The sequence below is a fragment of the Coenobita brevimanus genome, chromosome 69 (assembly GCF_032717465.1).
Source record: "Coenobita brevimanus isolate Jiangsu-jjx chromosome 69, ASM3271746v2, whole genome shotgun sequence".
Taxonomy (NCBI): Eukaryota; Metazoa; Arthropoda; class Malacostraca; order Decapoda; family Coenobitidae; genus Coenobita; species Coenobita brevimanus.
In genome coordinates, this window is record NC_137022.1 from 25274415 (window position 1) to 25291578 (window position 17164).

At 39.7% G+C, this 17164-nt stretch overlaps 1 protein-coding gene across 1 annotated transcript in view; it reads left to right on the forward strand.

Annotated features, from left to right (window-relative positions):
* The window catches only part of LOC145405998 (E3 ubiquitin-protein ligase RNF185-like), a 12576-nt gene extending 2323 nt beyond the window's left edge, over positions 1-10253 (forward strand). Inside the window, exons 3-4 of the mRNA XM_080277181.1 lie at positions 1233-1414; positions 10159-10253. Of these exons, the coding sequence (XP_080133307.1) occupies positions 1233-1414; positions 10159-10253 (277 nt within the window). The remainder of the gene's footprint in view (positions 1-1232; positions 1415-10158) is intronic.
* Positions 10254-17164: the final 6911 nt, after the last annotated feature.

Sequence of the window (17164 nt, forward strand, 5' to 3'; positions counted from 1 at the left end):
AATGTAAAGCCACCTGTAATTGAAAGAAAAGCAATAAGAAGTGACAGGAAAGATGGGAGAAATAGGAAGAGAGGAGGGCAGGCACAGAAAAAGAATGATAAAGGCTAAGGAAGAAGTAGGCAGCACTATATCAAGTGAGTGGATGATGGTCACCACCACCTACCACTATGACTTGGAAATCATGCCAACCTTACATAACCATCATCCCCTTTAAAGGCCTCTATATACTGATTGAGCAAAGATGCCTACCCAGTATGTAGATTGGCTTTGATTGTTGCCTTTCGTTTTTGTGCGTGAAAGGCCACTGGAACGCCATTGTTATTGCCAGATATGAGTGTAAATGCTTAACAATGGTGCAGTGTGCAGTATTAAGTGGAAGTGGTGCTGTATCTTTTTGTGTAGAGTGGTCGTCGAGGCCCTCAAACTGTCCTCCATCCTGGGGGGATGGGGGGGACCCTTGGTGACAACTCGTACTGGCGTAGTATAAACTACTGTAGCGTTTTTTATTTATTTATTTTTTATTTTTTTTTAAGGTTTTGCAGTCATGGTCACCCTCCCTAACCCCATTGAACCCATGTTATATCGACCTCATTATGCGATAATTTGTTTTGAAATAGGTCCTCATTTGACGCAACCCCATTGCATATGATAATGAGGCTACACTGTATTATAATGTAATTGTTTATATATTAATAAGTAATTGAGCTGTGGATTATTTATTCTTAACCTGCAAAGGAATATGTACTGATATGTGAGTGAAAGAGTGTGACCCAGTTAATCGGGGAGACTGTGATCAGTTCTCTTTCTGTTAATTTTTTTCTTGCTCTCTTCACCCTCACCCAATCCTTAGGTGGGAAAAGAGGTGTGGATAATGATGCTGTTGCTGGCTGACCTTGCTTGAATAATGATGCATTGAGTAGCCAGGTCTGCTACCTCATATTTTCAGTATGCAGTTTTAAGGTGCAAGCAAACGTTTATAGTGTTGGATACAATTTTTGAGTCCTGGCACAAATGCAAATTGTTAATTGAATGTTAAACACTATCTAAAGATTGGTCAGAAAGGGTTTGCTATGAAGTGAAGCAAAGAAATTCAAAGTTTTGAATATTGAGTTAATGGATGAGAGGTCAAGACTTCCCATCCCATTTTATTTATTAGTAGAGAAACAATATGGTAACACATAATAACTGTATTGTCACCTTCCTGCAGTTCCATCCATGTCTTTTACTCATAGAGACAAACTGCCACCCCGCCCTGCTGGCCAGCGTACAGAACCAGAGCCCCAGGCGGGGTTCATGCCAGGGCTGGGGCTAGGGGAGGGCGGGGGATTCCAGTTCCACTTTGGCATCGGTGCATTCCCCTTCGGCATCTTTACCACATTCAACAACTGGGGTGGTGGTGCTGCTGTACCCCCTGGTGAGTAGAGAGGAGAGGCAGTGTTAGATGTTGAAGTGGGAATGAGGGAGTGTTACTGGAAGTCTAGGGCTTTTACTAGAAGTGTGTGGGCATTGGGAAGGAGGTGTTTATACATACAGACATACATGCATGCATTGTATAAAGCAATATTCCATGCTTGAGTGAGTCAGCTTTCCTAGCTGCATGATTTGCATTCAAATCCCTTTGCATTGAGGTCCTTCCTTAGCATGTCATTCCATATTTTCATTAGTTTGCTATCAGAGGTTGCCTCTTCACATTCGGGTCTGTACAACAGTTCATCCACATTATCTCTGCATGCCCAAACCACCCCAGCCTAGGAGTACATATCACCTTACTAATGTTCTCAGTGTCCAGACATCCTCTTACTGTAAATCTACACCCATTGTTCTATCCCTTACTGTGACACGAAACGTCCACTTCGCTATTCTCATTTTATTGCGCTCAGTTACACCCAGTTTTGTGTGTGTTTGGATGAGAGAGTATTTGGAAATAAATGGGCAGCCATTAGGTATATGATACTCATGTGTTGGGGACAGTTGTAGTTGCTGAAGTTGAAGTGTGTTGTGGACAATATGTGCACTCAGTAATAGATGCGTTGCAGGATTGGATGTTCTTGGAGAAAAATAATAGCCAGAATTAATCCTGCCCCCTTGCTGGCCCCATACAGATTAGAGTGTTTAGTCAGTGCAGTGCATATGAAAGTTGAGAGCCTGTAAATTGACTGTTTGTGTGTTGTCCGTATTACAAAGAGAGCAACATGATTTTGTTTTGTTTTATTTTATTTTAATAAATCTTCTTGAAGTAATTCCAGGGGTAATTTTGAGTAAAAAGTGCTGCATTAACATGATCAGTTCACAGCTTTTTGGAAGTACAGTTACTGATGACCTAATGGGGATGATTGTGAGAAAGATCATTTTCTTTTGGTCATCAGTAACTTTAGCTTTGTAACAGTAGAGAACTGGACCCATGTTCATAGCATTTATTTTTCTTTTTACCAAAAAATAGCCTTTGGATAACATTAAGTTTTGCAGAAATCCTGTAGGATACCCTGTAAATAGGATTTAAATGCAGCATGTTGATTTTAGCAATATGCTTATTGGGATGGCATTGTTTTGGTTTGTACAGTTTAGTAATGGGAGTTTTGATTTATTGTTGCAGTTGGTAGATCCTTTGCTAGTACAGCATCTCAGAGCTATGTTGTAACTCTTTTGACATCTATCAGCAGTCACATTATGGATTTGAATCTTGCAGGAATGTAAAAATGTACTGAAATCTTGGAAAACTACAGTTAATTCACCTAAACCTGGGGGAGAGTTTGTCCTTTTGCAGCGTATTTCTCATAGCTCAATGGCAGAATAAGACATTGTTATGATTGTGTATTCTTTCCATGGCACCTTTTTGTGAATGGTGCTATATTCTAGTCTCTTGTTATAGCTCAGCATTCAAGACAGAGAGATGGCAGTTCTGTGCCTAATTGACATTACAATGTTTGAATTATTTTCCAGCTTGAAAAAGAAAAACAACAAAATCTTGTGTAATGTTTGAATTATTTTCCAACTTGAAAAAGAAAAACGACAAAATCTCGTGCCCTTTTTTCTTGTCCCAGATGTTGTATATATGAAATGAGTTCTTGTAGTTTTCATCCTCTTAATATAGTATAGATTTTTTTTTCGTATGTACAGGTAATGAAATTGTCATGCTCGTCCTCCAAGACAAAAAACCCGTTTTTGGTAGCTAGAAGTTTTATAAGCATGAACATATACCCAGTATGTGTCTTTGACATTAGGAAAAGGAAGAGTTTATTTCAGTCAATAGATTCCCCCCCCCCCTTAAGTACATAGTCTACCGGCATACAGTATGTGAAACTAAATGTCAGCACGTTAATTGCATGATATAGCAGATGGTCATTACTGCCACCGAAGTGGACATTGGTTTTTGTAACCTTCCATATACATTTCCTTTATCTCTGAAACCACAAGGCAGTGGAGTCTACATTTTCCTTAAAGGCATGTTAGACAGCTGCACTGATGGCACTGCAGGTAATATTCTCAAAACTACTAATAATCAGAGACAGTTGTAGAAACTATTATTAGCAGTGTTTATGGTACATATTACTCAGATCTACAGTGTATGTCTGCCTGTATACAGTTGTACCCCAGTTTAACGATGCAATTGCATAAGTAAAAACCCATCGTTAGGCTGGGTATCGTATCTCGGGGTACATTTAACATGTAAAGTATGGGGATGCGTTTTGGAACCATGGGTTTCCCCCCCAACCAAGTCCTAAACTCACCCAAATGAGTCCAAAAACAAGTTTAAAGCTAATCTGAATGGTCTAACATTTGTAAAAGAAACTAACCTAAGCCCAACACCTGTAAATAACTCACTAAAACCAACACATAAAATCTAAAATTCGTCAAATGTAAGTCTGGAAAAAAATAAAGATTAGTAAACTGTACCCCAAAATGACAATGTTCACCCCACCAGTGGCTGAAACACTTTAATCTAAGTCTAAGAACAGTTTATAAATCAACCTAAATGCAGTATTAGTTTGAAAACTCAAAATCAGAAAAAAAAAATCAAAACCCTTCGTTAAAGCGGGATTTAGTCATCATTAGGCGGGGTATGGTGTTATTTCTATCCCCATCATTAAGCAGGGGTATTGCATCGAGGGGTATCATATTTCAAGGTATACCTGTACTGTACTTCTGGAAAAGAAAAAAAAAGGAAATTGGTTATATTAAAAAAAAAAAAAAAAAAAAAAAACTTACACCAATAACCTGTAGTGTTGCCACACCATATCCTTGCTCAGTAGAACATGATGAAAATGTAGCACTGTCCAGCTGCCCCATAAGCTCTGTATTTTCTGCTTAGGTTGTTTTGCTTGATTCAGGCATAACTAAATCATCACAGTTGGCATTATAGGGTTAAAAGTTATAATGAACATTGCTCAAATTGATGGAAATTATGCTTTTTTGGAGGCCAGATATGTGTAAAGTTATCATTGACTGGGACTATGCATTTGTGAGATATGAGAAGGCAGGTGCTGGGTTGAAGTATGCAAGTGTTGAAGTAGGTAAATTATTAAGCAGATGGTAATGCATTAGTGTAGGAGAAATGTAAAGGGTCATGTGGCAATGAAGGTGGTAGGCGTATTGAAAAAGAAAAGAGAGAGAGGGCTGTAATATGATTTTTGGTTGGAGTACCATGATCTTTTTCAGGTGAGGACGTTCAGAAAATTTGGAAGTGCTTTTGTGCTTCCAGATGATGTTTTTAGTATTTGGCTTTTTAATAGGTGAGTTTGAAGCTAGGTTTCCCCCCTTCCCCCCCATGACTGGACCCTTCCTCAACCCACCTAGAGGTGGGAAAGGAGGTATTTGTGATGATTATGGCTTTAATCGCTTAATGTAAGATTTACTATGTTGCAAGAAGAAAGTAAGTAGAATGCCCATATGTACGTGGAGTGAAATACTGTACCTCTTCCTCTGTTTTATGTCATGGCTACCATTGTGGTATGGAAGCTTCTCAGACAACCGTTTTAATTGCTGGGGGTTTTACTTAGCTGTATGGAATAATTATGCCATTAGGCAGAGTATATTTAATTAACAGCAGTGCAGTGGTTTCTCTCAGTTTTACTCCTTGGCTTCAATGACGTTTTAGTTTATTCTCAGTGCTATCACATGATTTTATTCAGCATATGAAAGATATCTTTTCTTTAATAGATTACCGAAAGCTGTCTCTGAACCCTCCTGTGTGATAAGTCTCTTCCGAGATGAGTGAAATAATCTGTTGGTAGCCTGCTTAAAATGGAGAACACTGTATGTCACCAGACTGAAGGGGTTAGTAACCTAACCTGGCATTATACTCTTTTTCACTTCAACTTGGCCTAGATTTTCAGTTCACATCGTTCAATGGCGGAAAAAAGATGATTCTATGGGTGTACTTCCTTTCCATAGCACTTCATGCATTATATGCAAGCATTAATTTTACAAACCATTATTGAAGGTAGAGAGAAAGTAATTTTAGGTCGTTAAAGTAAAAAGAGCATATGGTATTCAGAAAAGAGTACATGAGTGGGCCCCAAGCAGTGAAAAGGTTGATAGAGGATGTTTCACTGGATGTTAGCCTAGGAGTGATTTCTGTTGTGTGTGTGTGTGACTCCATCAGTGTTTCTTGTGCCTATGTATGACTGGGCAAAAGCATGCATTATAAATTGTCATGAGAGGCCATCCAGCCTCCATGAAGCAACAGGCAATGACATGAGTCAGTATTAAGGGATGGAGAACAGTTAACCATTGATGCAACTAACCCTGTCATGCTCTTATATATCAGTAAGATACAGTATATAACTTATTAAATGACAGTACTTTAATGATGGTAAAATAACTTATTAGCAAGGAATTGTTATTTTCAATAGCTACAGAATGAAATTATTGCTTTGAGAGTATACACAGTTATCCACAAAAGTAAAAAGTAATCAAGTCAGTTAGCAGTAAATGCTTCCTCCATCCCTTCCCCCTCCATCTCCTTCCTCTTTCTCCTCTCATTTTTCCTTTAAACATCATATGTTTCTTTTCTGAATTACTTGTGCTTGTATTTTGCTGTGATACTTTCTTACTGTCTTACACAGTACTTTCTTCCTTGTCAACTACTTGTCATCCCTTACACTCTCGCTCTCTCCATTCGTCCTCACAGTGCTGTTTCCCATCTCACTCACATTATGCCTCTTTTTTTATTCCGATATCTCCCTGCTTTGCATCACTTTCTTTGCCCCTTCCATCATCTCTTCTTCCATCATCTTTCTCTTTCATGCATTCCCTCCGCCCTTCTTACCATGCATATTAATTTCTGTATCACGTTTCTCCTTCCTCACGTCTACCTCACACCACCCCTCCCTTACCTCATACCACCACTGCACCAACCACAGTCATCTTGGGCTGCTATATTCTCTTGGCCCCTCACCCTGTCCTTCCATCATATCACACTCTGTCAGGTCCACTTTCCAGTCCCATGCCTCCTCTTCTCACACTTTTTTAACATCTTGTCTACTTGTTTTTCCTCTCTACCATGTTCCTCTCCCCTTTGCACCCAAACTCTTTGTCTTCCTCTCATGCATTCATCTTTTTACTGCTTTTTTCCTAGCCCTGTACTTTCCTCTCTCTTTACCTCCCTGTCCTTATACTGTTCTCACTTCCATTCCACACACACACACTCATTTTCAGCCTGTCCTACACTCTGCTTTTCTGTTTCCTGCTATGTCTTGCTTTTCTCCTCTCCCAGCTCTGTCTGTCTCTCTGTCTCTCTCTCTGTCAGTCTGTCTGTCTGTCTCTCTGTCTCTCTCTCTGTCAGTCTGTCTGTCTGTCTCTCTCTCTCTCTCTCTCTCTCTCTATCACTTCTCTTTCCATCCTTACACACACACACACACACACACACACAATAACTTCTGCCATTCACTTTTGTTCGCCATTGCTTTCGCTCCATTCTGTTTCACATGCTCTCCTTCCTTCGATTTCACACTCCTCTGCCCCTGTCCTTTTCTTTCCCTACCACATCTCTCTTGCCCCTTCCTGGGCTGCTCCCCCCCCCCCCCCAGTACTGACTCATTGCATTGCCATTGCAGAAATGGAGAGGGAGCTGCCACAGTTACTTCAATACATCTTGCTCATTCTCGCCTTCTTCTTCTATTGGAACCTCTTCTTTGGCTGACCCACTAAGGTACACTGTTATTGTTATGTTCAGTTGTTTATGCTTTTTTGATGTTCTGAGTAAAGCATGTCATAGTGAGGTTGATACAAGGGGATTCTTTGGCTGACCCTCTGAGGTGCACCATTATCTTTATGCTTAGTTTTTTTTTTTTTTTTTTTTTTTTTTTTTAACTCTGGGCATAGGCTTCACAGCCTGCTATCAAGGCCCAGCAGTCCTCCTACATACCATACACCTCTACATGTCATAATGCATTTACCTCTTAATATGTTTTTGATAAAGCATATGGCATAAGGGAACTCTGGCATACCCACAAAGGCTCACAATTACTGTCCTGTTCAGTTTATATGACGATGTGAACATGGCATATTTCAGAGGGAGGTTGATGTATGGGGATTTTTTTGGCTCACCCACTAAGCTAGCATTACCATTCTTGTCATTTTTGTTCTTGTGTTTATAAATTGTGTTGTTTTAACTTTAACATGCAGTGTAATAAATTTGATAAGTGCTGTTTCTATATTCTTCTGTTGAATCTTCTCTGAGTGAACCACAGAGGTAAATCATTCATGCTTTTTTCATTTCTTCATGCTTTTGTCTAATGAGTTTGAGAAATTGTTTATATATATTTCTCATCTGGGGAATCAGGAGGCTTTATAGGGTATACCATACACTTCATGTTCATTTGTTCTGCTTAATGTGTTATTCTGAATTCAGTATAAAATGTATATAGGTTGAGAAATTGTGTATACTGGGATGTGTAAGTTACCCACAACCTTACACCAGTCTTCAGCTGAAGAGTCACACTATCTTGAACATGAAATAGGATACAAAAAACCTACACTGGCAGATGAAAATAATGTACTGTATTTCCAAACAGTTTTGGCGACAGCTGTCGCCCTCTTCAGTGGATATACAGACCACGAGTGGTACATACAGTTACTGAGAAGCTGCTTGTATGCAGGGTAACCACATTTTTTTTTTTTTTTTTTTTTTTTTTCCAACTGCACCAGATATGACCTCACCTGACATTTCCTCTCCACTGTCCAACACCTGAATGAGGGATTACAAGGGGCGGCAAGGACCTGGCCACTAATCCTCTCATTCGGGTAGAAGAGACAAAATCAAGTGCAGCATCTCTTCTTGGTTTCAAGGCAGAGGACAAACCTAAGTTTGACACTTGCTGCTTGACATGACTTAGCAGCTGTTTCACATATTGCACGAAATAAATTACTTGGCAGTTGTTGCTTGAGGAAACTCAGTGTACGTCGTAGGTGGTAGTATGTTTCATCAATTTTTCTTTTCACGTTGCGTATACCATCCCTCAGTAACATGCGAGCTGCATCCGGGATGAGAGGATTGGTGGCCAGGTCCTTGCTGCCCCTTGTAATCCCTCACTCAGGGGCTGGACAGTATCGAGGGAGTGTCAGGTGTGGTCACATCCGGTGTGGTGGTGGTGGTGGGGGGGGGGGGAGAAAAAAAAAAAAGTGTGGTTACCCAGCATATAATCAGCTTCTCAGTAAGCGTATGTACCACTCTTCGTCTGTAGATCCACTGAAGAGGGCGCCAGCTGTTGTTGAAGCTGTATGGAAATATATCCATCATTTTCATCTCCCAGTGTGGGTTTTTTGTATCCTGTAAACATTTTTTTTTTTTTTTTTTTTAATGATCTGGGCATAGGCTTTCACAGCCTGCTCCCAAGGCCTAGTAGTCCCCCTACATACCATACACCTCTACATGTTACCACTTCAGCGCTAACACCCACAGTCCATATTGAATACATTCTATGGCTCTCATACAGGACTAGTGTATTGGCATTAGCAGAGGTATTTTTATGACATGTCGGCGGGTCTTCTGGTAGATTGGTGGTCTGATTTTATGAAATTCAAATCCTTTCACTGATCCCTGCCCCAGCAGGGATATGAACCTTGGTCTGGTAGGACTGCGGGGCACCTCTCTTCCGATTGAGCTACCGCCTCCCTGTATTATATGTTGCTCTGAAATCAGCAAACAGTGTAGTGGGTTTGGGAAATACCGTATACATAATTTATTCTAATAATCTTTGGTTCACCCATACCACCAATAGTTACCATCACAACATAATGAGATCTTCATGAACAAATCAGCAGTCAACTATTGGGTTGGACTTTCAGTAGTTCGTTTGTGCTGTCACAGAACTGTGTCTGAAGCTGAGATGGTCCTGAACTAATCAGCAGTAATTATATTGTGGTTGTTCTAGATGATCTATAATTTACTTGATAAGAATATACTGACAGCATTTTTAAAGTTATGTGTACAGTTCACTTTATTGCCTAGGTGGTGTCCATCATCATCCACACACTTGATACACTGCTGCCTTGTTCTTTCCTCCCCTTTCCCATTCTGCCTCTGTCTGGCCTCTCTTCTTACTTCTTCCTTTCTTTTGTGTCACTTTGTATTACACTTCTTTCCACTTAGTCAACTCTGCACTGAGTGACAAACCTAATGGTTTCATGTTACCTTTCATTGAATGGTACCCGTATAAGCAAATCACGAGGTGAATTGGAGCCTGCTGTGTGCTTCTGTTAACTGGGTGGAGAGACAAATAAAATGTTTTTCCAGGAATCAGACCTCTACACTATTCCCAGTGCCTTGGTGTGGTTAGGCAGTGGCAGCTGCAGGGGAATATTGATTTGATGCATAGGATAAACCTACAGTTGTGGCTGCTGACCTGCAGTTGATGGGTCTGCTCAGCCAGACAGACTTGGATGATCAATAGCAACTTTATTGGTGTAACTGTGAATATGTTTCTGAACATTTGGCTTGTAAGATGTGTGGCTGAAACATTTTGGGTGAGGATGTCTTGTATCATGTCAGTAATTACTCACTGCAGTTGCCTTTTATTTTTATTTATTTATTTATTTATTTTTACTCAAATGGGATTATCATTAACTTTTTGCAGCTTTGTGTGAAAATAGAAGTTATTTTTTCACCAAAATAATGATGACAGCATGAAGTGAGTAATGCCTGTTTTTATCTTACAGCCCCCGGGACGCAGCAGTACCAAGAGGAGCGCTTCCTCTCCCAGGTGCTGATGGCCATGGGTCTCCTCTTCCTCTTCTGGCTCATCCTCGTGTAGCCTCATCTCGCCTCCCCTCCACTTGCCTTTCCTTACCTCCCCTCATTCACCTTATGCTTAGCTCATTTTGGCTCTGATTGTTGCTGCTATTTTGCTCCCATTGTATCTACATATGCTGCCTCCTCTTCCCTTTCCTATCTTTGGTTCCACTTGCCTTCACACCGTTTACCTCAGCTGGCCTCATTCACCATGTGCTTGGCTTGGTTTGGCTCTGATTGTTGCATCTCTGTAAAAGTTTGTGTGGGACTCTCCTTGCCTGTCCTCACCTCACCTCCAGTATCTGGGTCTCTTTCTCCCCTTGGTTGCCCTACCCGTGCTTTGCAGATCTTGGCTCTGATTGTTGCATCATGAGGAAAATCTGCATTGGATTGGTCCTGCTAATTCCACATCACCTCTGATACCATCACTTAATTCTCTCTTTATTCCTCTATATGCTGTACTTGGGTTTGGCGCACCTCGGCTACATGAAAGTGTCGGAGATTTTCCATACTCTCACCTCACAGAGAAACTTCCATGATAGTATTATTGAAAAAATTATTGCTCACTCTCATCTCACAAAGAAACTTGTTGTATAACCTCAGTAAAAGATCTCTGGACAGCACTCTGTAGTTCAGTGGATTCATGTCCAGATGAATCTGGAGTTACACCAAGAACAAGAATTCTAGACATGTATGTTACACTAGCTCAGATAATTGCTTCTCACCCATAGATTTAGTTGGATCAGTCCAACATGTTCCCATCCAGTACCTTTTCTTGGTTCCTCCCAACATCCTTTATTAACCTTGCTTGTGCCTGGCTCATCATGGTTACCCTGGCTTTGGTCATGCTGAGTCCTGTAAGCATCTGTTGAGTCAGTCCTACTTGTTTTCACCTCACCTTCATTAAGTTCTTTTCAGTTTTTTTCATTCTCCTGCATTGGACTCATATCTGTTCTCACTGCTCTGGTGTGAGAGTTGTGAAAGCTATGCCACATCAGTCCTGCATATTTTCATGTTTGCAATACCTTCACTTCTTTTCCATCAGCTTCCTTTATTCACCTTTTCTCAGGCTGATCTCATCATTCTAGGCTCATCTCCATCAGTTGCATCTTGATGAAAGAGTATGGAAGAGCAGTCCTACTTGTTATCACCCTTGTCCAGTATCATCACTCTGCTAAAATGTTTTGCCTAATTGATGGGAAAAAAACAAACTAATCTCTGTGTGGGATCATAAGACCAATATTATCTCACTAAGCTTTCTCTGATCACCATATTTAACCATCTTATCTCTCATACATTATTATCATTTAGTTCACCTAATGCCTTTCTCTCACGCTCAGCTTAATTCAGGACAGAAACCAAAGGACAGACAGAGTTAGATTATGGGCAAACCTAATGAGGTTGTAAATTACTCATGTAGGATTTAAATCAGACCTGTCCAACCACCTAGTAAGTTGTAATATAGAGGAGGAGAGAAGCGAATAAGGGAAAGATAGGGGTGAGTGAGGTGAGATGATGTGACAAGAGAGAAGAAAGAGGATAAAAAAAAATGAAAAGGAAAGAGGGAGTTGTGAGGGGATGAGAGGAGTATAGAGAGGATATATGAGAGATGAGAGGTAGGAAGAAGAGACTTGGTGATAAATAAAAGAGGAGGAGCAAAAAGTACATTGGGATGAAGAGGAAAGATAAGAGATAGGAACAGAAGACAAGACATTTTGTTGAGAAGAGAGAGAGTGCAGTGATGCGTATTAGTAGCAAGAAAGAATGACGAGAGAAATGAAGTGAGAGGTAAGAAGAGGTATGAGATGGTGAAGAAGAAAAGAGGAGGGGAAAAATGAATAAAGAGTGAGTTAGGGAAGAAGAAAGATGGAGAGAAAAGCTAACAGCTTAGAAAATGAGAGGAGAAAAGAGTTCAGCAAGGAGAGATGCAATAAGAGGATACAAGGGATGATATGAGGAGAGAGTGAGAGAGATGGGTTGGGCAAAGGTAGAGGAGAGAGAAGGTGAGATAGAGGAGAGAAGGAAGAGGGAGGAAAGAAAGAGGCCTCAGCACACGCATGCACACATGCATTCATATCACCAAGAGTAGATGTAAGGTGACAGTATGATTTGTTTTTCCCTAAGTGGGGTATTCATTATTTTGGAGTTACTTCCTTTTTCTCATGGGACATTCAGTTTTAGTTCTGATTCCATAAGGTGATAGCACTGTCATTGTGTGGTAGAAGAAATATAGTACCTCTACAGTGTGTTTTATCTCAGTCGGACTCATAATGCCATACTGTTCTCTACATTGTCACACTTTTAGCACCCAGTACATAATTCACACTGACGTACTCCACACTTGAACAGTTCTTAACATGTTTTTTGCACTGCCACATCTCAGTTGTACACTTCACACTGCCACTCCTCAGACATGACACTTATTACTGTGCACTTCACACCCCCACACTTCATCAGCACTTCATGCACACCACTTAGTCTTACCTTCACTGCAACACTTCACACTGCTGCACCACACTTACAACACTTCAGATAGAGCTACACCTTACACTTACCTACCCTCTTGTCTCCTGCTGTACAGTGACTTCTCTAACACCGTGTATCATATATAATTTTCATCTGTGGTTTCATTTTGGTTGTGCAGAACGTCTGAATTTTTTGTTAGCAGCACGGTCAGTTATATAGTGTCTCTGATCCTGCAGGTGTAATCTTAGGAATATTTTCACATAAGTCTAGTGGACCAGTAATCTTGGAAACACGATACAGTTTAGAGAAATGTTAACCCCATCAACACAGTGACATATTTACTTTATTCTGTCAGTCTCCAGACAAGTTTTTTCAACTTGCTGGAGAGTTTTCTAACTGGAGAAGCTTAATATAGCCTTCATTAATCCTTCTACAACTGTAGCCAGTTTGTTTTCATCTGATGAAACTGAGCCACACACAACTTGAATACTGTCACAGTTGCATGAAATTCAGTGAGTCTGTGAGGTAGGAATGACTGTCCTTGATTACAGGTCAAATTTATCCTCCAGTCTGACTACACCTGGCCCTCAGCTTAGCTGAGTTACAGATCTTTCGCTGCTGAAAACAAGCTGACCATAGAAATCTGTCATAGGATTAATAAAATTGTTTCTTGGCGAATGTATGAAAATGAAAAGTAAGTTGCTGGATCAGATGAGTTATAGGAGTTTTGTATTGAAGGGGTTAACAAGTGCTGGATCACAGATGAGATACAATAATTATTGGTATTTTAGGGAGGGTTATTAAATTTATATGTATCTCAAGTTTTTATTACGTGTTGCTTAATATATTCATAAAATAAGCTGGAATCTGACCAAATGAATGATTTTGAGTACTGCAAGGAAGGTTTTTTTTTTTTTTTTTTTTTTTTTTTTTTTTTTTTTTAAATGAATGGATTATTATAGTGTGAGTGAATAGAGTGTATGATCAGTTCAAAGACCGAATACTGTGTTCATGTAAGAGTTGATTGTGAATGAACTGAATTTTGTATATGACCAAATGAAAAACTATGGAAGGTGGAATATGTGACCAGGTGAAAAGACTGAGTGCCATATGTTAGCTGGAATTACAGTAAAACCTCAATATAATGGACTTCAATAGACCAGAATTCACTTTTATCAGACTCGAGGAGCTACCGGACTAAATTCCTATATATCGGAAAAAGCCCAATAAAGCCAGAAGCAGTCCGGACAGCCTGACCACATCAGTTATGTTCACAACGATAAAGTAAACAAAAAACATGTTTATCAGTGTACAGTACAGTATTATTATATATATTATACCATTTGATTATTGTAGTGAAGTTATGACACACTACAGTACAGTACCACAATGGTAGTCAAAACAGTTTAAAAACCATTCATGCAATCTGGATTAATGTCTGATATATCTGAAAATGTCCGGATTAACAGGGGAAAGTCCAGATGTCGCTTTTATCGGAATTTCGTATTTTTCGGAATGGTTTGGGCCCTCATTAGTCCGTTATAGTGAGGTCTTGCTGTATTATCATCATTAGTATTATTTATTTGTTTATTTTTTTAATGAATGATTGCTCCCATAAATTTTTGGACTGAGCAGCGGAGCTCTGGATCCTTATCCTCCTGATCGTGCAGTAAAGGAGTGGATGATGATGATGATTGGATAAATACAGTACAGTACCATATGTGACCAAGTGGCTAACTGTGAGCACTGCATTAAATCCTTGCATCTTGGGCAGATTCATGATTTGTGCTCAGTAATTTGTTACATCAGATTTTTCTTTAATGAAAGGAGTACTGTAAAAAACTGTGAACTTGCAGTAATTGACAACATTCTTTTGTTTGCAAATAGACATCAGGGACATCTTTGTAGCCTTTGTCATTTTGCTGTGGTGTTGAGGTAAAATAACTTTTGACTATTTTGTAGCAAAAAAGAGCACTATTAGAGACAGACCAAAAAGAGACAGGGCAGGCCACTCTTGGTTTTCATTGATGAAAACAACAGTAAGATGACAGGAGAGCGGCAACTTACAGCACAATTGAAGAAAATAGAAAGAATATACTGGTCATTTTTTTTCTCTAACAACCTAAACGTTGTCATCTCTCCATTTTCACAGCTGGGCTATAACTATAGTTGCACGCTGATGCTAGTCACAAAGAAATGCTACAAAAAGAATGTTGAGCTGTAGCATTACCTTTTTCTGCCACGGAGCAATGTGAAATAGGTTAGAAAAGGAAAAAAAACCTGGGCCAAATTAAGTTAAAAGAACTGTAGTAAAAACGTGTGCATGTTTGAGGATGTTCACTGGTGAGCACGGGGTAAGAATAGTACAGGTGTTATATTTGTGTTAAGGAACAGAGAAAAGTGTATGAAGAAAAGAAAAACTGGAGAATATAATAATGAGAAAATAGTTGATTTTTGTGAATGAATAGATTTTGGATGTAAATAATGTTGGGACTAATTATTATGGTAATGATTTGTTGGGATTTGGTTTGTATAGATGTTGGTTTTATTTATTTTTTCCTGATATTATATGCACATGATTAAGGATAAGACTTGTTGATATTTTTTTCACTTTTACTCACTCTCATCATAATGAAAGCATCTGGCGCTAGGTACTTTCTCATCCATGAAAGGGTAAATGATGACTTTTAATACATTCATGGATCAGTGGCCCACTCTCAGGAAGAACTTAAAAAATAAACATTATTGAACTGAAGGGGTTAAAAGGAAAGACTTTTTTGTATTGTTTAAAGAAGGGAGAGATACAGAAGGAAGAAACGGGAGAGAGTCAAGGATTACATGAGTGGTAGAGATCTTATGTTTATTTTTTTCCCATTCATTACAGTGTAAAATAAATATTCTTGAAACACCATGAATGAAAGATAAGTGTTGTTCAGAAGGGATTGAGACTTGTGGGATGATTTTTAAGTGAGAAAGAAGTAGACCTCCCTCCCCCCCCTTTCTTCAGCGGGATTTATAGGTTTTGCTCCTTTCTGTATGCCTTTCATTTTGTAAGAGAGAAAAAATTTTGTTTACTTCCCTCCCCCCAGGGTTGATAGTTTTTCCTTTGTTTATTTTTATTTATTTATTTTTTTAAGCCCATGGAAGGGTCTCTTAAGTTGAACAAACTACAGTACAGTAAGGTACCAGGTTTCATGGCATCCCAATTGGTGAAATTGCACTTTGGTGGCAGCCATCAAATATTCCTGTGATTGCACATTCGTGACTAAAAACCTCTACTTTCACGCCCTCCAGCAGCAGCGTTAGCACTCAATTTTGGCCTGTTTCTTGCACATGCTCTTGTGTCCACAAGTTGAGTGTTACACTCTCATGTCCTTGCTTAGTACGGTAATTGACAGAAATACAGTACAGTGTGTCAGCTTGTGCTTCAAGTGGAGCTAGAAGTGGAGCGGGTGTTAGTGGAAATGGTGTAAGAGGGCGGGAACCTTAAATAGCAGGCGGTAAAGGGAAGGCCAAGCGTGACTACCACAAGGGGTTGAAAAAACGCAAGTATGATGAGTTAAAGAGTAAAATCGTGGCGGAAATGGAGAAAGGCGCTTGTAACTCCGAAATATGGAAAATGTATACAGTACGGTATTTTATGATGATTTTATGATTTTTTTTGTTAATGTTACTTTATGATTACTGTGTAATATTTAAAGTAGGAAATACATTGGGGGGATGAGTTTTCTTCCAGGCCCAGTCCCCATTAGCTTATTTCCCATAAGGTCAATACCCCAACTTTGGCGGCACTTTTTACGGCCCCTATTTAGCTCGAAAGTTGGTGCCTTACTGTACCAAGGAAGTACTGCACACTACAGTAATGAGAATACAGTTTAATTAAAACATCATCATACTGAAAAATTAACAGAGATTCAGGACCAACTACCTAGCCCCAAGCTCGTATGGTCCTCATGGGGCAACGTAGGATTGGATGATGGATGGATGGATGTTATTTGAGAGGAGCATGTGGGGGTGGCTTTAATGAATGAGGGTGAGATTTGGAAGATTCCGGTGTTGCTATTTGCTGATGATACAGGATTGTTGAGTGAAGATGAATGGGAGTTGCAAGGTTTGGTGAATGAATTCGGGACTGTGTAGGAGGAGGGAGCTGAAAGTTAATGTAAACAAAAGTATGGTGTTTGAGAGGAATGAAGTCACAGAATGTACAGTGAGGTTGGATGGTGAGGATATGGAGAATGTGAGTACATTCAAGTACTTGGGTAGTGTGATGAGTAAGGATGGAACTTTGGGGGATGAAGTGCGTGAAAGGGTACAGCAGGGAAGGATGGTTGTTGCTTCACTGAAAGCAGTGATGAGAAATAGGGAGGTGAGTATGGAAGTTAAGAAGTCACTGCATGATAGTATTGTGATCCCTACCCTGACGTATGGAAGCGAGGCATGTCCTTGCAAGAGGGGAACAAGTCA